This window comes from Aulostomus chinensis, chromosome 23 (assembly GCF_037954235.1).
Source record: "Aulostomus chinensis isolate RoL2024-O1b breed Wild chromosome 23, RoL_Achi_v1.0, whole genome shotgun sequence".
Lineage (NCBI taxonomy): Eukaryota > Metazoa > Chordata > Actinopteri > Syngnathiformes > Aulostomidae > Aulostomus > Aulostomus chinensis.
This window is the reverse complement of record NC_141342.1, coordinates 13,218,910-13,240,801: the sequence shown is the minus strand read 5'-3', so window position 1 is coordinate 13,240,801 and position 21,892 is coordinate 13,218,910. Positions and strand designations below refer to the sequence as shown.

General features: G+C 40.5%; 1 protein-coding gene across 2 annotated transcripts in view; it reads left to right on the top strand.

The window, feature by feature from the left end:
• The first annotated feature begins 2,977 nt into the window (after nucleotides 1-2,977).
• The window catches only part of plce1 (phospholipase C, epsilon 1), a 79,017-nt gene continuing 60,102 nt past the window's right edge, over nucleotides 2,978-21,892 (top strand). For both annotated transcript variants that reach the window (XM_086195309.1, XM_086195308.1), the window contains exons 1-6: nucleotides 2,978-3,162; nucleotides 14,697-14,855; nucleotides 14,958-15,053; nucleotides 15,813-16,444; nucleotides 17,367-17,777; nucleotides 17,876-18,085. In XM_086195309.1, coding sequence (XP_086051435.1) covers nucleotides 15,857-16,444; nucleotides 17,367-17,777; nucleotides 17,876-18,085 — 1,209 coding nt within the window. In that variant the 5' untranslated portion in view covers nucleotides 2,978-3,162; nucleotides 14,697-14,855; nucleotides 14,958-15,053; nucleotides 15,813-15,856. The remainder of the gene's footprint in view (nucleotides 3,163-14,696; nucleotides 14,856-14,957; nucleotides 15,054-15,812; nucleotides 16,445-17,366; nucleotides 17,778-17,875; nucleotides 18,086-21,892) is intronic.

Below are 21,892 nucleotides of genomic sequence, written 5' to 3'. Positions count from 1 at the left end.
TTCACAATCAAATGCAGTAGTTTGAGTTGCAGGGTGTCATTAGGGCTCAGTTAGGCCTCATTTATTTATCCATCTATTGTTTTTGTCACAGTTATTTAATCTCCATCTTTAATTTCAGTCTATAATATATTTTGTTTCCATACATCTGGCCAGTGTTCCCTAATTGATTTTTGTTTAAAAAAGAATAAAAAACGTAGTTACTTCCATTATTCCAGTATTATAGAATTAATTTTGTCAATCTTACGGAAAAATTATATTATTTATGGTACTTGTGCATGCTACATATGTAGTGTATCTTTCCTGACTGTAGGGGGCAGAATCTGCAAACCAAAGCCCCTGAAAGGAGCATCCGCTCATCAGTATTCTCATCTGAACAGGTACCTTTTTGTGGGTTTAAAGGGTCAAGCTGATCTTTACAAGAGCAGAAAACTGATGTTCTTCTGCTTTTTGAAATAGAAATTTTTACTGTTTACTCCCAAAAAAATATCGTCAGTAGCACAAATCCTAACTTGCAAAAACAAGAAAAACAAATAACATCATTATTTAGTGCCCTGCGACGGACTGGTGACCCGTCAAGGGTGAACCCCGCCTTTCACCCAATGTAAGCTGGGATAGGCTCCCATACTGCTTTTCCTCAACGGATAAGCGGTATAGAAAATGGATGGATGGATGGATGTGGTGTCAAAATAATATTCAACTAGAGCCAATGTCAGTGTTAATACTGTATTTTCTCAACTCTGGCACCATGGCACACAGATTCAACCTATAAATATGGCATCGCAGATGTCTTAAAAATAGCGCATTCAAGAAAACATCCAGAAGTCATAAGATGAGATTTTCGCTCCCGTTCGGTTGATGAGATTGTTAACTAAGATGAGATGTGTACTTTTAGCGGCAAAAACAGGCAAGAAAATATAACAACGATATGCTATCACTGTATCTACAGTGACCTATTTGTATTGCATGTAAAGGCAGCTCCAAATTCTGTTTTGTCTTTAAGGTTTTTCTCCTTCTCAATTGCATGCTCACAATTGTAAGAACTATATAGATAATTAGTTGAATTTAAGGCTCCTCTCAAACAGACTTCTGGTATATATAAAAGGAAATTGTATCAGATCTTACAGAGAGGCAAACATGAAGGTATATGCAAGTGTCACACATCAATAAAATGTGGGTCAAAGTCTTGCTTGAACGCATCATCGAGAACAGGGTTTAGAGCACAACATAAACTGATAACACTTTTGAGAGCTGTGCGTCCTCTCTTTGATCAAGAAACTGGGGATTCCCAAAGGTTTCAGCAAGCTCCTGGGTGGAGGAGTGTAGGGGTTGCACATTCCTGCTGGATGGCATCAGACTTCCCATCAGTGGAACGGGAGGGAAAATAATCCCCCTTTTTCCAAGTTGAAATAAATGCAGTAATAGGCTGTGAAGTGGACAGTCACCCCCCCTCACTCTCTCTCTCTCTCTCTCTTTCTCTTTCTCTCTCCCAGCAGTGCTCCCACTATCATGGGGGGTGTGTGGTGCAGTTAGAGGAAGACCGATTACAGCTAATTCCCCCCTCTAGCTGCTCTCAGAATAATAAAGTAAACAGACAATCAGGAGAGTAATGAAACTACACACCATTCTATTTACTGTACTGTGTCCACAATCGCTGCCTCTTGCAAATAACTGAATACATAATGTGAAATTTAATCCGCATGTTGTTTATCCACTCTGATGAACCTGTCCCAGCAGATGTAGACTCCCATATAAGAGGAGCAGCACAGGTAGACGGGGTGTAGCAGAGAGTGGAGTGGTTTAAGGTAAGATACAGGTTAAGGTAATGGGGAAATTTATTAAGTTTCAACCACCGTGAGGATGAGGTGTCAGAAAGGTGTTTTGTCAGGTGGTCAGAGATCTTTACCACTGGATTTATACAGTCGTAAACCAAAAGCTCACACATGTTTAATCCCTCAAATCTGCAGTGTTTAAAACTAATTATTTTGGGCAAGGAAGAAAAAAAAGTATAGGACTGCATAAAGTGGACATCTGGCTATGCTGAGAAATTTCAATTGCCAGACATTCCAAAGTAGTGACACACACACACACACATACACACACACACACACACTCACACACACACGCGCACACACACAACTTCATAGCCCCAACCCTACACTCTCTGTTATTGTCCTCCTGTCCACAGCTCAGTGGCTACTACCGATTTATAAGAGATATGGTGCCTTTAGGTGCTGCTGGACATTTTACATTGATAGAAGTATTCACACTAAGCGTGTGATTAATATATCTAAAGAAATGTCCACGTAAGCACAAATTATGTTGAAAGAATGTGGATTTCAACAGTCAGTTATGTTGTTTTGTGACAGTTTACTAAATACAATTTTATGGTTGCTCAAAAAAACGAGGAGCCAGCGTTGTGATACAAATACCATTATTCTGGTACTACAGTTGTGCAGTAAAATAACAGAACTGGTATGCAATGAAATTAACAGCCTTGTATGTGGATTGAATACTGCTGTCTTTGTATTTATCTAGCTGGATGTAACCCAGTCATTGCTTTATCATTTTACAAACACATCATATTTCAATTCACATAAAAGCTCAGTGGCTGGAATTCTGCACTAAACTGCTCTGATATATTTATACAGCACCTTTCATACAAAAATTCCAGCTCAGATGTCATTAAAACAAAGAGAGAAGAACATTAAAGCACGCTAAAAGAATGTTAAATATCAAAAGAGAATCAAAAGAGAATGAACTCGGACCACATGTTTTAAGATTCAACTTAAATTATAATTACCATTAAAATGTTGAAAAAAAGAATAAAAATGCTGAGTGCATTAAAAAAGTGCATCTAACGAATCACAACCAGACACTGAAGACTAGTTAAATCATAAAACTACCACTACCAAAAAACAAAAAACAAAAAAAAAACTCGGAAGTGCACGCTCAGGATGTTTAACTCCTCAATAAAACGAAAAAGGAAAAATTCCGAGGAGTACCTGAAGGCATCAGAGCAAGGAGAGCGGTTTCCCCACCACAACACGCGCTGTTCGCGTACTGTCTCCCTCAGCGAGAGTTGAGCGGTCACCCAGCGAAAACTTCCCGAGCACCTTGTGGAGACTTTTGATGGATGCTAACTGGATATGACTTCAGCATTCGGTAAGTTTGTGCCGCTTGATGCTCCAACTGTCATTTGACACCTTGACATGTTCGGCAGGAGGCTTTTTGGGTGTGGGTGTGCGGTTTGTTGTGTCAGTGGTCCCCCCCAACAGATACCTAGCAGCCGCGAGGGCACCCCACATTAGTTTAACACTAATGATGTAATTGTAGGCATGTAGCTATTAGCGTCAATACACTTTAAAACTCACAGCAGAAAGTGACATTTACGTTTCAATGCTGATAGTTTGGGTTTCAATGCTGATATTTTGGGTTAATTTTTAGTCTATTGAAGGCTGCTTCGGTTGTCAATCGACTATAAATATTATCCGAGCTAAATTACTTTAAGTGTTTTTTTTTTAATGCTATAGCCGCTAGCCTTCTTTCACTTTGCTAACTTCGTTGCCTTTGTCCCTATGGCAACATTTTTAAGTTGATCTAAATGCACTTTGCATTTGTATTTGCTTTGCAGTGAGGTTTGCTATGATTTGAGGAGTTAAAGAATCTTCTCAGGTTAATGAAAATGAACATGCCGCAGAGACGCACAGTACAGGTCGTTTATAGGGACATACATGTCGTGGCAGTTTGATAGACAGCAGAGACCCTCTGACTATACCTTTGCTCAAATGCATGATGTTTACATTGAACATATTCCCTCATCAACATCACCCCGTGGCGTCATGGCTACTGTGAGTGAAAAGATGTGGTGATCCGTGCTGCAGAATTATGGGATTTGACTAGTTCTTTCCAAACATGTTGTCTCTGTGTTTGTGCGTCCTCACGCTTCCACACATGTCTCTGTTGCTGCTTTTCATTTGCTCAGCTTTGGAACCCATTTGCAAGACTTTTTTTTGTGCCGTACTTTACTGTTTTGATTTTTGGATTTAAAAGTCCTCCAAATCTGTTGCAGCTGATGTTTTCTCTGTTTGTGGCAACTTGAAAGGAGCAAACATCCCTGTCGTAGCTAGATGTGTATACAGACTTGCTGCCAATCGTTTTGCACCCACAGAATTAGAAATATTTATCGTCGCACTTGTCTCATTTATGACAATAGAGACAAAAATGACATGTACTCTACGGAACATACTTACTGTATGTCATCTTCTAGATATATAAGTTTGGTCCCATGAGTTTGAGGCTTCAGATTTAAAATTCTCAGTTATTTAGCTGCACCAAATGACAGCTTTAATATTGATGTTCACCAGCAACTGTGGAAAAGTTCCTTGAGTCATGAAAAACCTTACATTAATGGCTGCAAAGCATATTTTGTATGTGTGACGTGGATAGTTAACGTCAATTCGACAGTTGTTTCACCTTTGTTATGCCTCTACACTTCTTATTTTTGTTATGAACACACAGACAAATATTGGCACCCATTCCTCTTTTTTCTCCAAGTTCAGTAGTCCCTCCCTCCCCCCTGAGCCATCTTTTATTCGCTCTTTGTAGACCTGCATGCACACACATACACTAGCATTCACACACCAGTTCCCCGCAACAATACAGTCGCCCCCTTCTTGAGTCAGCCTTCTCTGTCTGTTGTCTCTCTCTCTTTCTCTCTCTACACACACACACACACACACACACACGCACAAAGCCTCTCTCTCTTTCTGTACAGTTTCCACTGGCGTCTCTCTCTGCCCTGCCCTCTAATCAAAGCCATATGTTCTCCAGGTCTCGTTGCATGAAAAGTCTGTTCTGTTCTTCCCCCGTTCTACCAGCCTCTCTCAGCCTGCCAGTGTCAAAAATAAAGGCAACCTGCAGCAGTTTACAGGTTGTTTTTTTGTCGATTTACTCTTTCTTTAGGGTTGTAATCTTGCTGAACTCTGCAATTATGTTCACGTCTGCAGCGTCCTCAGAATTCATTTGCTGGTTCTTCATGAATCAGAGTTAATCAATTCCATAAACTTGGTACTTAGACATTTTTAGGGTGTGTAGGCTCACATTTCCTCTTTATTAATTTAAAACACGAGTTACATGGATGATTCAGCTGATTAACACAACTTTTGCCAGTTTGACCCTGTTGTCCGACCAGGACTAATACGTATGAACACAGCTAGTTCTTGTTACGTGGGGACTCACCTTGCCAAAGCCACATGATTCATTTCAGGTCCTCATCAAAAAAATGTAACATGCTCTGCGTATGAGTATTGGCCAATAACATTGTCAACTGTGGTAAAAATAACCATGTGCAGATATCAGTTGGCAATGCTTATGTGCTAATATTAAAGTAATAATAAACAGAGGTACTTTCCACCATCCGTATGAGCAAAACGCAAAGAAAAAAAAACAAATGTCAATAATGTCAGCTATTGGCCAAACAATAATTAGCAGCCCAGAATTTCACAGTCATCCCAAAAATATACATGCCTTCTTTTCAGTTAATAACGGCAAAGACATTCTTTTTTTAATCTGCCACGTTCACGTAGGTACACTAGCTAGTCTTTCCTCTGTAAAATGTACTGCTCAGCAGATGAAATGTGGGTTTTGGAGTGAAAGCTTCTCCACTGTGCAGATCATACGTCAGATTGATTTCTACACCTGAACTCAGGTTTTCTGAACTCAAAAATGCAAACCTAATATTATTTTCCATTTTTGTACTCGTATCGTTTCGCTCAAGCCAGAAACAGTTGATAGGTACTGGCCGACCAAGCGGTCTGAGATTTTGGCGGTTGCTGAGGCAAAAACTCGGACATGGGAGGAGTTCAGCGAGGCCATGTAGAACGACTTACGGATAGTTTCAAAGAGATTCTGGACCACCATCAGCTGTCTCTGGGGAAGGGGGGTTGTTGCACTTTCAACACTGTGTATGGTGCGGATGGCGTGCTGCTGACCTTGACTTGAGATGTTGGACCGCTGGGGGAATACTTTGAAGACCTCCTTAATCCCACCAACATGTCTTCCAATGAGGAAGCAGTGCCTGGGGACTCTATAGTGGGCTTTCCTGTCTCTGTGGCTGAGTTTGCAGAGGTGGTCAAAAAGCTCCTTGGTGGCAGGGCCCCTGGGGTGGATGAGATCGGTCCAGAGTTCCTCAAGGCCCTGGATGCTGCGGGGCATCTTGGTTGACATGACTCTGCAGCATCGCTCGATTCTGTTCATAACTTTTATGGACAGAATCTCTTGGCACAGCCAGTGTGTGAGGGTGAGCTTACGGTTAAATGGCTGCAGGATTGGTTCTCTGCTTTTTGCGGACGATGTAGTCCTGCTGGCTTCATCAGGCAATGACCTTCAGCTCTCACTTGATCAGTTCGCAGCTGAGTGTGTCCGAGGGCAGGGTGCCATCTCTGGGTTGAGATGACACCCTACCCCAAGTGGAGGAGTTGTAGTACCTTGGGGTCTTGTTCATGAGTGAGGGGAAGATGGATCGTGAGATGGACAGGCGGATTGGTGCAGCATCTACAGTGATGCGGACTCTGCATCGGTCTGTTGTGGTGAAGAGGGAGCTGAGCGAAATAACAAAGCTCTCAATTTACTGGTCATTCTACATTCCTACCGTCACCTCCAGTCATGAGTTTTGGGTAATGACCGAAAGGATGATATCGTGGGTCCAAGTGGCTGAACTGAGTTTCCTCTGGAGGCCAGCTGGGTTTTCCCTTAGAGACAGAGTAGAGCCACTGCTCCTTCACATCAAGAGGAGTCAGATGAGGTGGCTCGAGGATCTGGTCAGGAGGCCTCGGGGAAGACCCAGGACACATTGGAGAGACTGTGTCTTTCAGTTGACCTGAGAACACCTCGGGATCCCGTGTGAGGAGCTGGACGAAGTAGTCATGGAGAAGGAAGTCTGGGTCTCTCTGCTTAGGCTGCTGCCCCTCCGACCTGACCTCGGATAAGGGGAAGAAAATTGATGGATGGATGTGTATTGGTATCGTTTTGCTGAAGTATCTTTGTTGATGGTAATAAGGAAACAACCATGAGGAAACATAGTGCGATGTAAATATTGGACGTAGAGATGTTTCCTAATGTTTTAGGAATAAAGAAACTTTACTTTTGAAATTCAGTGTTTCTGTTCAGATTTTCTTAGCATTGGTGAATATTAGCGATTTGGATATTGGGTAGCGGTAAAAAAGATCCAACATTGTGCGTCCTCAGTGTCAAATTCATTAGTCGTAGGCAATAAACAAGTTCTCAATGAAAGACGAAACAAGTTCTCAATGAAAGACGAAACTAGTTTTATGTATCTAGCCAATGCACCGTTTTGTAAATATGAACAGTAGCTTACAAGAAAGGCAATAAACAGCTTCCTAAAAGTTTACCACACGTGCCATGAACACACTCCAGCAAGCAGGTCTGCTCGATTACAGCAAGAATCATAATTATACTTATTTTGCTCCAGACTGACCTACCTTTCTGAAACGGAATATGAGACAATAATCATTTTACTTTGTTAAGCAAAAAATGGAATTGGAAAAAAAGTCAATCAACTGACCAACTGTTTGGATAAAAGTGATGGAACAGAGATGAAAATAACCACATCGATCCATCAGGATTTTTTTTTTTGTATGTGGTCAAAGTGGTGACTACATAAACAGCTGGAGATTGTTTTACGTTTCCTTTTAAATAAAAATTGGATATAGACAAGGATTTACTATTGGATCTCCCCTTCTACTCCAAGCATACGTTTTTTGACCTCGCTCTTCTTCTCCAGGTCAAATCAGTCTTGACATCGCATGGTAACCTTGGTCACCTTGGTCACCTTCTTCTCAATGGTGACCAGGTCAAGGAATGTGATCCCATTGTGGTCATATGATGTGTCTTTTCTCTTTTGAAGAGGGTGGTGGTGGTCCCCGGGTGGTTTAAATAGCTCTGTTTGAAAGAACACTGCTCAGTGGACAGATGCTTCAATGTTATCGGTTTATTTCTAGATCTTCATTCATGTCTTATGTCCTCCAGAGTCTGAAAAAAACTCATCAGTGTGCTCTGGTACTGTGTGGGCCATCCGGACAGGGTGCATAACCTGTTCTGTCACAGGACATTTTTACTTCTCCCTCCGTGGCAGCTGCCACTAAAAAAAGTACTGACATGATTTTCCTGCACATACTGTACCTGGAAACAGTTCATGTTGGATTGTTTATGTGGCATCAAGTGTTGTTGTTGTTTTTTTTGTTTAGTTTTTTTGAGCAACATTAAGATGGGTATCATGGTTGACTCATGTCTGGTGAAATAGACGGATGAATCTGTGACCAGTTCAAGGGTAAAGACAGGAGAGTTTACGTTTCTACGGTAGATTGATGCAGCAAACATAATGAAACTAACTTCCAACACTTTTATTTTATTCAGGAATCCAACAAATATCAAAACCCACAACAATTTGACTAAATTGCAGTACACAAAATGTAAACGACGTAAGTCATTTTTACTTAGTTTTGAGTTTCAAGTGATGGAATGCTACATTATGTAGGCTGAAATGTCCTTTGTGTTTAAGTTCACTCCTCTGGACCAAAATAGCTGAGCAAAGTTGTCTCTTCACCTTCAACTACATGTATCTGTTGTGACTGAAGAGATGTTCTTGTGGAAGACGCGCACAGTTGCTATTTTGCTTGCAGATGTATGACATTGGTCAGAGCGTCACTCCATTGTTGTCGCACACCATAGCTTTCTCCCCCACACAATAGAGAGGGGGATTCCTTTTCTCCCTGACCTGCTGATTATGGTGGTGGAATGTTAAAGATCCAATTGAATCAGAGTGAAGTGTTGTGGAGGATCAGGAGGATAAAGGGTTTTCAGCGTAGTTGGAAGGAGCACAGATGTTTCTTCTGTCTTGCACTTTGATCAGCTTCTTAGACAAAATGTTATAAAAGGGTTGAGGTTATTATCAACAACGCGCAATTACTACCTCACTGATCAGGGTATTACCTCCCTGTACTGCCTGCAAAGTTGGATCTAATCACATACCAAGCCATGAGTCATTGTTTGGATGAGTTGTGAAATAATCCCCCATGAATGAACATTACAAAAAGGCTGTTACGTGAAAGGGAAGGCCTCCCACTGAGGGGATAAACGATGGTTTAGGACAAGGTTACAAAAACTCTTCCAGCTCCAAGACCCAAACCCATTAAATCACATTGGGCACTTTGAAATTAGATCTAAATTCAAAATCAAAACCTTGATCTACTGTGGGGTTGAAGCTAGCATGCTAACAGCTATCTGCCTACTCATCAAGTAAAACAAAGCAGCACGGACATCACACTGCAGTTTTCTTTTCCCCACTGAATTAGATGTTCACCCTCCCACTCATGGTGTCATCTTTGGTCGTGTAACAATGGGTGAGGTTTTGGATTCACGGCTATGAGATGCCACCCAAAACTTCCAATAATGCATGACATGTCGCAGGTGTTGACGAGGGGTAGGGCAAGATTTGAATACTATAATATATGTTGTTAACCGATACCTGACAATAAGGTTCTGTGTTTTGTTAAATTTAAACAGCTGGTGTTATAAACATATTCCTTATTTACCTTTTATGTGTGTGCATATTAAAGAGGCACACTGTTAAGTCCCTGCACGTCATTGTTTTGTAGGGCTGCACAATTTTGAAAAAAAAACATCCAGTTGGGATTATTTTGACCGAAATGGCAGGAGCAACTTTAGAGGGAATGTTAATTTTACATCATTAATTTCATTTACACTGTAAACATTTAAATGTTAATGATGGGATTTTTGCGGTGATCTGTTTCCAGCAGCACATTTTCTTAAGCCCGTAGAATACAATGTGAAGGAAGAGCCTTTCTGCAGCACCGCAGTGTTTAACTCAGAATGGTATTTTGACACATAATTAGCATTTAACAACTATTGCGGCTTCCTGGATTTTGAAATTTGCGGTGAGCCAAATCTGATTCCATGTAAATTTCAATTAATTGCGCAGCCCTATTGTAGGTTGTTTAACCTCAGTTGTCAAACTGTGAGGCAGACACAACAATGCAGAACACAGAGTATGAAGCATGATAGCTGCTTGTTTTGTTTTTCCTTCAGTTTGATGTTGTGATCTACCATAGATGCATTATCTTGTGAAATCATAACCAATTCCGTGGTGTAACTTTGTTCGGAAACAATATGAACGCTACATTGTTTCAACTGATATGCAGGAGCTCAGAAGAATAAACTTGACATAAAATGTGGCAACAATTAACACAAAGTGTTATTTCAGTTGCTGTACCATCTGATTCGGATTATAAGCAGTTTCTGCAGCGCTGTCAGAGGTGCTGAGATCATCCCCCTTATGCATTCATCAACATGTGTTTCAATTTACAGCGGCATGGGAATATTTGAATCTGAATGCAAAGTGTGGCTAATGGTTTTCTGCTAAAGCACAATGTCTAGACGGATGTCTGTCCAAATGTACGGTTGTTTAGTACTTTAAACAATTGTCCCATGCTGTTATTGAAGTATACAAACAAGTGGCTATCAGCTCCACTGTTTTCGTATCATCCCATTGGGCTTCTTCAAAATCACAGATTAATGATCCAATTGCTAGGGCAGCGGGAACAGAAAGGGCAACAAAACACCCCCAAAGCTACTGTGTTTAGAAAGGAATGATGTTGACTTCCATTGATATTGTATATTTCCTCCATGATGGAAAGATTAGATTCACCGTAGTACAGATTTATTAAAGATTTCTGATTTGTTCCTTTTTGCTTCCTTTTCACCCAAGACAAGATATCATGCATATGCTGTCGGAATGATTAAAGTAAAAAATCGTTTTCATTATGCAGTTACAGGTACAGTAATTATATAAGTTATAATACTGAGCATTGTCTGCCTTAAATAAAAAAAAAATCTACATTTTTTATTTACACTAACTGGTACAGATTCTAGTTAGTTTGGATGGGTCAGTTGGGTGATCTTTGGTTTTGCTGCTTGCACACTTGCTGTAGTTGTCACCCAGCTTTACTGCAGGTGTAATGAGCACATTTAACATCAGTGGAGTCATGGAAGGGCCGGGTCCTGCTGACAATGGAGGTGGAATGACTGGCTTTTTATTCATATAAACATGTCCTGTGTCCAACTCGGTAATAAAGTCATCAAATGATCAGATGAAAGCTTATTGCGATACCAAACAAACACAGGTACACAAGCGCAGAGAATCCTTCTGTAGTAGAGCAATAGATATACAATACCTCCTTTGTAACTGAAACATTTACAAATAATACCTGTAAGGAAATAAAGACGTTTACTGAAGTTTTGCTCTATAAATGTCAGGTTGAATGATACATATAGTGATTTATGAATCATAAACACACTGATGGGCTCCTGAAATGGAAGCCTGACGGTGTCATTCTTTCATACACACTTGCTCAGCGGTGAGTGGACTCCTGAACGACCAGGAGAACGGAGAATGTGATTTGAAAAAGATGCAAAGACATTAAATGACGGTATTGTCATGAAATTACATAACTGGGTCTTATTCAAGCATTTTGTCAGGAGTACTGGACTATATGAAGCAGAAGTGATTTAGGAGGTTTCTTGGTCAGTGCACTTGTCAATCTGTGTGACCTGGTTGTGTGTTTGTGTGTGTGTGTGTATGCATGCATGCGTGTGTGTGTGTGTGTGTGTGTGTGTGTGTGTGTGTGTGTGTGCGTGCACATGCCTGCCTGTTTGTAGTGTTGGCCCAAGGCTGAGATTTTGCCTGAAAGAACAATTTGCTTTTGCCGCCACAGGGTCACAGTTCAGCTGATAACACAAGCTACTTTGAACTACAATTCACTGTGCCTGGTTGTGTGTTGGAGTCTCTTTCATTATCCACAGCTCCCTAGTGTGTGTTTACTGTTTAGTTACATTGTTTTGTGAGCTGGCTTATTTCTTTACCATTAATTCACAATTTATGTGATTTCTAAAGGTGTGCGGCCACAGAGGAAACCTCCAAATTAGGAGCACAATTGCATCACATGCCTTTATTTGAGTACATGGTATGGAAATTTTATCCTGTTGCTAATTTGAGAGTGTATCTCAATTAGCTGGATGGCAAACACAGATGTCTATCATGCCTCTAAGCACATGGCTTCAGTATTTAAAGCTACCGCCCTTCAGATCCCAAATTGGAAAAGTTCATTCCCTGAAATGTCTCAGGTGTCAGTATGTGTCCTGAAATGATCTCAGCATTGATGAGACGCTCAGCATCTGCTGCTGCACATTCTGCTGCTGCACATTCTGCTGTGATGCACCTTTGTGTCTCTCAGTTCCACCCACTTGCTGTGGTTGCGCAGACTTCCAGGCTAATTATGCCCGCCTTACCACACCTCAGCTCAGTGCAAGTAATGCCAAACATTTATATTCTGGCATTGATTTGGGATTTTAGGCAAGAGGAATGAGATATGTGTGCAACGGGCTGCTGAAAAAAAAAAACCTGTAACAGATGGTGAAACATTAGTTCATTATTAGGTTGGAAAGATAAAGACACCAGAAAAGGTGCATTCAAACATGTTGTGACGATGTAAAAATTGGTTTCGTATGATTTGACAATGTTTGGAATAACTCGTTTGACCTGTTTGTTCACTGTGACACATGCACCTGAGATCCTTCCTGTTCTAGGTGCGGGAGCGCCCTCAGCACACCAAAGAAAAGTGAATTCCAAAAATGTAATCCGTCATGATTGCTGATGATGGTTCCTGAAAATGGACTTGAATTTATCCACTTAATTAAGGTGGACGTCGTCTCACATGGTCATATTTTGTCTGAAGTGTGAAGTGTTTCTGCTCTTAGTCAGCTGCAGTATAGCTTCAGTCAAGCTGCTCCCAGACGTTACAGTTCCAGCTAAGCATGATTGTGCAACTGACACAATGAAGTTATTAGACTGGAACTTAGTGTGCAGAAGAAGTAGAGTGACATCATTTGAGAAATCCTACTCAAACAAACATAATTGCTACAATGCATTCACTAGATTTTGGGTTGGACAAGCCAAAGGGCTATTCAGATTCAATACTAATATGGAATAATAATTTTGATTGCTTTTAATTAATGTGTGACAGCATAAACCTGCAAGTTCATGCTTGTATAAAAAAAGTACAATTAAATTAGATCCAGTTTCTCTGGTAGTTTTTGTGTAAAACGTTGGCAGCTTTTGGCCTACTTTTTCCACATTTTTATTAGATTTTTAAAAGCAGAGGTGGTTTATTCTCTTGAAACTTGTTTCAGTATCAAGTAAAAACAATCATGTTGTTTGATACAGGAATTTCTTGCTTGTAAAATGTGCCTTTGGTGTCGCGCTGGATTCAAAGTGTCATCTTCAGTTCATGGAACAGTTTTTTTTTTTTTTTTTTGGGGGCTCTGGCATTACACAGAAAGATCACAAATCAAGCAATGCAGAATGTCCTATCGTGGAAAGTTACCTGTTTTTGCAGAGAGGGTGAGAACTAAGCTGCAAAGTAGTAGAAGTCTGATGAGGGCTAGATGTCATTACCAGCGTATAAACGGAGCACTCGTCGTCTTCATCCCTTCAAAATCAATGAGCTTAGCAAACACTTTTCGGACTTTTCCTTTCTTTCATTACTCACAATTGACCACATACTTTGGCAGAGAATTGAGGGGCCACAGTCTATTTAATTATGAGGTTTTGGGCTCTTTTTTATTTAATGTATTCATCACTGACCACCAGGACGATACCAGAACCCTACAATTACTATGATATTTGTGCATATTATGGGTCAGTATGTATTTCAGTTTGAATAAACTCTTGTTGTTATTTATTAATGTCTTATTTAAAAACTCAAGACAATATCAAAATAAAAAAGGTAGTACCTTACCTGATAAGATAATGATTGTGTGTGTGTGTGTGTGTGTGTGTTGGAGGATGGGTGTATCTCAAATACTGTAACAGTTATGTATGTAATTCCTGTTGTTACATTTATCTCTCATTACAGTGAAAAGACTCACACTCGTCCATACACACACCCACACACACGCAGTACTTACTTTCTGGAATAGGTTTTTGTCCCTCCTTTAAACTTGTTTTCATCAGAAGTCTTTCACATCGGTGTGAAGCTGGTAAACCACATTCTCCAAGACACAACATCACAGACAGTTTGAATACACCAAACCATTATTTGTCTATAAGAAGCACACAACACTAAGTCCTACACCTCAGACACTATCATGAAGTAAGGCACTCATTTTATTCTCAGGAAGAGTTGGTTGTTATTGATACTGTAAGTATCAATTGTTGTTCCTTCATTCTTTCATCCCCTCCTTCGCAGATATGGTGTTTGTTGTTTCAGTTGTTTCAGTCACAATGACTCATTTACTGTGCAGTGATTTAGATGAATCGTTAGAGATAAGAAAGCTGATGTGTTGAAAGAAGACAATGAGGCAAAACTGGCATGTTGTAATTCTAGTACAATGAATTATGTGTTCCTAATTTTTTTCCGATCATGTTCCTTTTTTTTGTAAAATTAGCTTACCCGTAGACTGACTGTGTTATGTATTTTGAAGGTACTGAAATGACACGTAATTGGCAAATGTACATTATTATATTTTTTAAAAAAAAGCTATGCACGATGATGAATACCAGGGTAAAATAATGACTTGTGCCACTTCTGTTTTTCTCTCAGGACCTGTATGTGGATAACTATGCCACAGATGCATGTCGGGACCAATCAGTGCAAGTGCACGCAGGCTACACACATAGCATGTAGGCTGCCACTGTGAACCATACTATCAAGGAAATTCCTCAGTCCTCCAGGGTCACCTCCGTGTTCCTCTATCTCGTGGTTTGTACAGCTGCACAAGCTTCTGTTTCCACAACACTCAGAGCACACTCTGTATGGACTTACTGTCTTGTTACCGGACACTGAAGTTATTATTTGCCACAGGACAAGGCTTACATCCATGATGGCAGGCTGAAATGGAGCGGGAAGCGTAGGGCTCCTTTTTGGCATCACCTGAGTGGCATTTGTATGCTTATCAAAGTAAGTCTGAAATAATTTTAAAACTTAGATGTGATACTGATGATTTATGATGTTTAAAGCAGTAATTATTGTTGACTACCAGCACTCAACATATATGATGACATTCACAATTGGTTCTGGCCAGTGTTCATATGTTCTCGTGAAAAGCTGTATAAGATGTGGTTTGAGAAATGTGTAGGTCTGAATTTATTCTCAAATATGGTGTGATAAAGGGCTAAAAGACTAATTTAGTCAATTTTTTTAACAATGTTTTTGTTGTTTCTTTGAGACAAAATAGAACAAAGATTAACAAATACGTGATAAACAACACATCGGTATTGGCTAAATTATTATTTTAAACATCAGTGTAAGTAGTGGTGCAGAATTTAAGAACCCGTGCGTCCCTATTGTATGGAGGCTTCACCTGCAAATCATGCTATTATTCAATCATTCAATCCATCACAATGAAGGTTCTGATTTTTATGGGAGAGCAATTTACATGATGCATTCAGAGAAACAAATCATTGTTCATGGAGACCAGCTGTAAACGCAATAATACTATCTCTATACACGGTAAGCCCACAAAGTTCATTTCCTTTGCAAATTTAATTTCCTTTTGCTGGTCTATGGCGCCACTAATTTAGATGAAAGAAATTGACTCTCCGATGTTTGGAGTCGAGGCAGATGTTACTGACGCTTTCATCACTCATTGGTTGTAGTGGAAATATTTATATCAAATACTCTTGGATTCAATTTCACTTGCTTTTGGCTTCTTTTCAGAGCCGTAGCGGAACAAACAAAGTGTGACGACGAACGGAGACACAATGGCTACTGAAGAAAATCAAACCCAGGTCGGGACTGTAGTTTTGGCTCAGCATGCTACACCTCCATCCAGGCCCAGCAGAGATGCCAGACGCTCAAATGACAGCCGGGAATTACAGCGATACCCTGACCAACTGTGGCAGTCCAAACAGCGGAGTAGCCCCTCTCTCCTCTTTTACAGGAAGTTGTCATGTGATAGTGGGAAAGGGACAATTTTGGACAGGGAGTACGACTGTTTTGATTACAGCTCAAACCTGAGCGAAGAAGAAAATGTTTATACAGAGCAGTTGGTTGGTAAAGGAATCGATGGAATAACTAATAAATTACCTCCCATGCCTGGTTCAGAAGGATCTTTGTGCCAGCTTGACATCAGTGGCGAGGGTGTGAATGTAGGCAGCACCAACTTCCCCTGCACCCTCGCCAGCCGAGACACCCATTCAAACACTGACTGTATCCACAGTGGCAGATGCAGTCCAAGCACTCGTTCCAGCCCTGGTCACAGTCCCTGCCTCAGCCCCAGCCTCTCTCAGCTAAACCAGGGGCACATCCGCCGCAGCAGCCTGCCTGTGACAATGCTGGCTTTCTACAAGGTAATGATTGAGGAAGGCAGTAGCTTTCGTTATCAGCATCAGTACACTTGGAGTACTCAAACTAGTTATTAGCCCTGTTATTGATTAGTTGTGTGTGTGTGCTCTGAAATAATTTATTTCTGGCACTTATTTACACAATTGATTTAAAATCTCAAAAGCTTGCAACAAAACAAATATCATTTAAGTCACTATATGTTGCTCAATGAGGTGACACAGTGGTGATATGACCCACTAATGAAAGCCTTCATAGTTGCACTTATGATGGCTGAACAAGTTGGGTGTCAAAGGTACTGCTGTTGCAAACCAATGTAATGCAGCAGCCTCATATGAAATGCATTTAACTGTTAGAATGCAGGTTGACTTTTATTATGAAGTAGAAAGGAAACGTAAAATGTTTGTCAGTGAGGTTCGTGCTCACCATTATCGTTAATCAAAAATCCATTTTCAAAACAAAACAGCAATTTTTGACGTGAAAGTGAAATATTGGAGGGAGTAATTGAAGAGGATGCATCAGCGAGCTGTTAGGTGAAAAAGCCACAGGCTGCAGTCTGACCACTCGAACATGGAACCAACTCCCCTCACTGTGTCATGCTTTTCAGACTTGAGCTGTGTGCAACATAAAATCAAATGATCATGTTTGCTCACAGAATGATGGAAAAAGGCTGATTATTGCCAGACTGCTTTACTAAAATGAGATTTTTGCTTTCCCAGGAATTCAGTAAACAGTAGCATTAAACTGCAGTTGGGTTAGCACCAGTAGACCACACCTGAAACTAAATCTCAAGGATTAGAATTCTAATGCTTCATCCTGTTAAATCACTTATTCTGGGAACTGTTTTTTTTTTTTTTTTAGCTAAAGAGCAACATTATTTTCTGACTGTGATTTGTGTGTGTGTGTGTGTGTGTGTGTGTGTGTTTCTAGACATCACCTCGCTTTTCATCTCAGTGCAGTCCATCCAGTGAACCCAACTCTTTGGCCTCATCTCCTCGAAGTTCTCCCCTTCCCAATCACCGGCAGCTTTACCAAAATGGACACATCCACCGGCGTCATCTCAAACTTGGCTACTCAAGTCTAGAGAGGCTCAACAGAAGGCCCCATGAAAACAAATGCTCCTTGGAGAAATTGTTTTTACGACAGGCATCTCTGGAAACTGTGACGACAACCCTGAGGCATGACAAGAGGTTGTCCTCGGAGGTGCCCAGGAGCTGCAGTGGGGGGAGCAGCAGTGATGAGGAGGATGGAGAGGGTTTCTTGGACAACACAGAATTTGTTAGGAACCGTAAAGAGCGTTCCACTGTCCTAGTAAGACGGTTCTACAAGAATAATATGAAGGTACACACATGCAAAATCTGAGACTCAACTCTGCGACTTCAACAAACATGCAGTTGATGTCTATGCTGTCTTTATTTCTGCTCGTCTCTCTCTACAAGGTTACCAAGTCGGTGTGTACTGGAACCAGAGCAATTGTCAGGACACTGCCGTCAGGCCACATCTCAGAGGAGGCTTGGGAAGCAGTTGTTTGTCACTCGACGTGGCAACCCAACAAGAACAACTTGTGGCCAGTCTTACTGTGTTGTTTGAGAGAACACTTCCGAGTCTGCAGAGGGATGTTGCGCTTCATTGGAGTTAAGCTGTGTAAGGTAAGGATTGAGTATACAAAGACTCTATTAGTATGCATGTCTACAGGTTTGTGCAGGGTAGATTTGATATGTAAAGCATTATGCAAACCCTCCAGACTTGTAGATCGGCTATGAAGTTTAAAAAAACATAGATTAAGGCAGTGATTCTCTTGGCTTGTGGGGAGGTTGTTTCTTATGCATAGGCTACTGTTCACACAGTCTTGTTAAGGGAGACCTTGAAAGAATTCAGTTACATCTGTAGAATAAATACTTTGTTAAATTCTTAAATTCCATCAACTCATCATGGCGATTCCGTTTTTCTGTTAAATTTCAAACGAATTCTGTAGATCTGCTCGGTTTCTGCAAAAACAGTTGGATAATGTTGCAAAGATGGGACAAATACAAATGTTTGACATTTGTTGGTTAACAGTTACTCTGCAAGAGCTTACACCTGGTATTAAAACGCTCTCTGTATCAGCAAGTCATTTGGATTAGGGAAAACGAATGCCTCATGCAGGGTCTGAATGTTTCGGGATCCAAATGTGGGATCTGCCTGAACACTATTGGTCATCTCTGGCTCGCATTGTGCTTAGATGTGTAAATGCTAAATGTCCAATGTGCTGGCATTCATACCTACGCAGCTGTTTCTCCATAAGAGTCACAACCTCTTATGGATGTAGTGTTATTCCGTAGTTTTTCATCACAATATGTTTGCTCCAGACATTCCTCTGTTCTCCTGTCCACAGAGGCTGCTCTTATAGCTTCTACAATACCACTGCACCAATCTGGCTCCGTCGTGCCCCCTGCCACCGGATTAGCCAATAGCAAAATTCAAGTGCAATAGCTGTGATTCATTCAGTAGAAGGCAGGTGCTGGGAATGTTTCACACCAATATTTAAAGTAGAATTTGAGTACTTTAAGTGAAAATGGAGGTTGACCATTGACAGACAGACATTGGATCTTTCAAAAGCTGCTAGCTTTTCATACTTCATACTTGACATAAATATGTTTTATGTAAATTTTCAATATAAATGTCAATATTTATTTATGTTTTTGTTCGCTTCATATTTCATAAATATTTTTCTTTCTCCTAATTTATATTATCCTTTCTTCTTCCCTCTGTAAATGCTGCTGTAACTGCCTAAATTTCCCGTGTGGGATTAATTAAGTATTTTTTTCTTATTATTCTTAGCTTAGTACAGTTCCCAACCCTCTTGACTTGGATGTAACTTGCATTAGTACTGTTGATGTTAAATGACAGTTATGCTCCTCATCAGGGTAGAAAAATATTAACAGAGCAAAGTTGGAAAAAGTGGTAAACGGTGACCCCTACAACTAAATGATTAGAAAAAAAAAAACCCTAACCATTTTCGTCCAAACCTCAAGACAAAATGGACATTAAGTTTTTCTGCACAATTAAAATGTTTTCCGTAGCGGTCCTTAGCCAAGGGTCATTAAGGATGCTTTTTTATGAGTTTAGGAAGTATGTTGTAGTGGGAACTATTCAGTCTTTATGGTGTATAGTGCTTATTCTTGAAGTATTTTAAAATGATGTGAAGTTTCCATAGATGATAAGGCATTGGAGTGAATGTGGTTTGCTTCTCAAATTCTCATTTGTCCGCCACAACCAAGCCTTGATGGCTGCAGTGGTATAAGTTGAGTATTTAGGACTTGATTGATTCTTGGCTCAATATAGGAAAAAGTTGCTTTTGCTTTCCTTTCTTTGAATTGAAATGTCCTGCCTGTTATGCATGAAAGGTGAATAATTTGTTTAAGAAGTATGTTAATAGACCATCACGTGCGCACACACATCCCGAAAACACAAACAGGCTCTTTGTTCGGAGTAGGCCTCTACTGTGGAAAAATGATTTATTCTCTGTTGGTTCTGCTCTCCATATTACTGACAGAATGAATGACTGAGCCCTCTGTCTGCGTGTGTGTGTATGCACGTGTGTAAATGGACTGAGCAGAGTTGGCATCTACTTTAAAGTTGTAGCCATGGAAATTGGAGAACGGGAGATTGAGCAAGACAGAGAGAAAGTGAGAATGAGGTAGATGGAGGGGAAAAGAGTGAGACGGAGAGGCACCCTGGACATTGCTCTGCTGTTATCCAGTTTCCAAGCAAGAATGAGGGCTTACACTCATCAAAACATCTCACAGTGGCTGTCCAACATTGGCAGCACATGTTAAAGAATATACAGTTTATAGCCCTGTCACAAATCGTGCTTTTCAATATTAGAAGCGCCAACAGAATCTGTGGAGTCGAGGAATGATGCAGCATCACACATCACTAAATTCCAACAGGATGCTTTCCTGTTGTTTTTTGTTATCTTATCCCGCCTGTTCCTGTAGAAACTCAAAACACATGTGGACAGAAACTCTGTTCGAAAGACAAAAGCGAATATGGAATTAGTCAGGAGCTTTTCTTGTCTGCTGCATTGCTTGCAGACATTAGCTTCATTTCACAATATGAGCAAAAATATGTTGCTGTAACTGATTTTACTGGTGTGTCACTGCCTGCCATCGACTGACCGTTGACAGTGCAGAATTGTTTATGATGTTAGTTTATATATCCAAAACAAATTTCTCAAAAATGACATCTCACAAGTGCTTGTAATTCTAACAAAGTCTCCACAGGTATTAAAACAGGAAGAGGCACAACCCTTTTGCCTGTGGCTGTGCATTTAACTACTGTGTTTTTATGATTCCAGTGTATTTATATTTTGGGTTCATGCATACAAACACATGGCTGCCACCACAGAGTCCAGCACTGTCTAAAGTTTCTCACGTGCAAAGGGGTGCTTGTACATTTGTGGCACACACTCTCACACATACAGACACACACTCCTACTCATGCGTGTGCTGCAGTGTGGTTTCTGACTTTGCCATGCTTTTATGAGTCCTTTGTGGTCGTAGAAATACGGGCTGAGTTAAGTCCAAGCAGAGCTGCTTAATAATGAACCTATTGAAAATCACCAGCACTTCCCTTGTCAAAACACCATATGGGCTACTCTCGTATGGGGTCGCCACAAACTATCTGAAATGAACCAGCAGCAGTGAATAAGCGCAGTTTAACAGAGTTGTCATCAGGACCATAAAAATGTAGGAACACATCCCATCACAAAGACGAAAAGTGCTGTTGCATTGTATAAAATGTCCAACCGCAACTCCACAAACCTCACTGAGTATTTGAGTCTCACGCCTCAAGCTCCTCTTTGAGGACCAAAAGGACTTACTCCTCTAAAATGTATGACTATAATGGTTAAGTTAAAGGAAGGCAAACACTCGTGTATATTTTCTATCTTTCATACAAACATATTATGGTACATGGGCCCCCTATATGAAGGTGTGCATGCCTGACTCTGCAGTAATCAGGTGGAGGAGTTTTCTTGAGCTATCCTGTGGCCTTTTGTGTTTGTTGCTTCAACTAATGAAGCCAGCCAAAGAACACAGGATTATATGAGGAAGGGAAAAGGAGCAGGGCAAGCGCAGTATAAAGAGAGGAGGAAGAGGTACTCTCTGGTGAGAGAAAATGAAATTTTGACAGTGGAAAAGGAAGAAAATCTTCCATGGAATAAAATTCCAAAGAAGGAGGGGGAATTGGGCATGAACTACTGAAGAAAGGAAAGAGAGAAAGCAAACCATCATTTTTGAGGATCAAGTAAAATCTGTGAACATATGTTTACATGTCAAGAAGTTCATGACGTAAATAGCAATTTCTTTCAAGTAGAGATGTGTTAAACAGCTTCAGGATTAAATGATACACTTCCAGTTGCGTCTGTTGTGGTGTGCTATAGGAGAATGTTACAATTATCTTAATGTGGACAG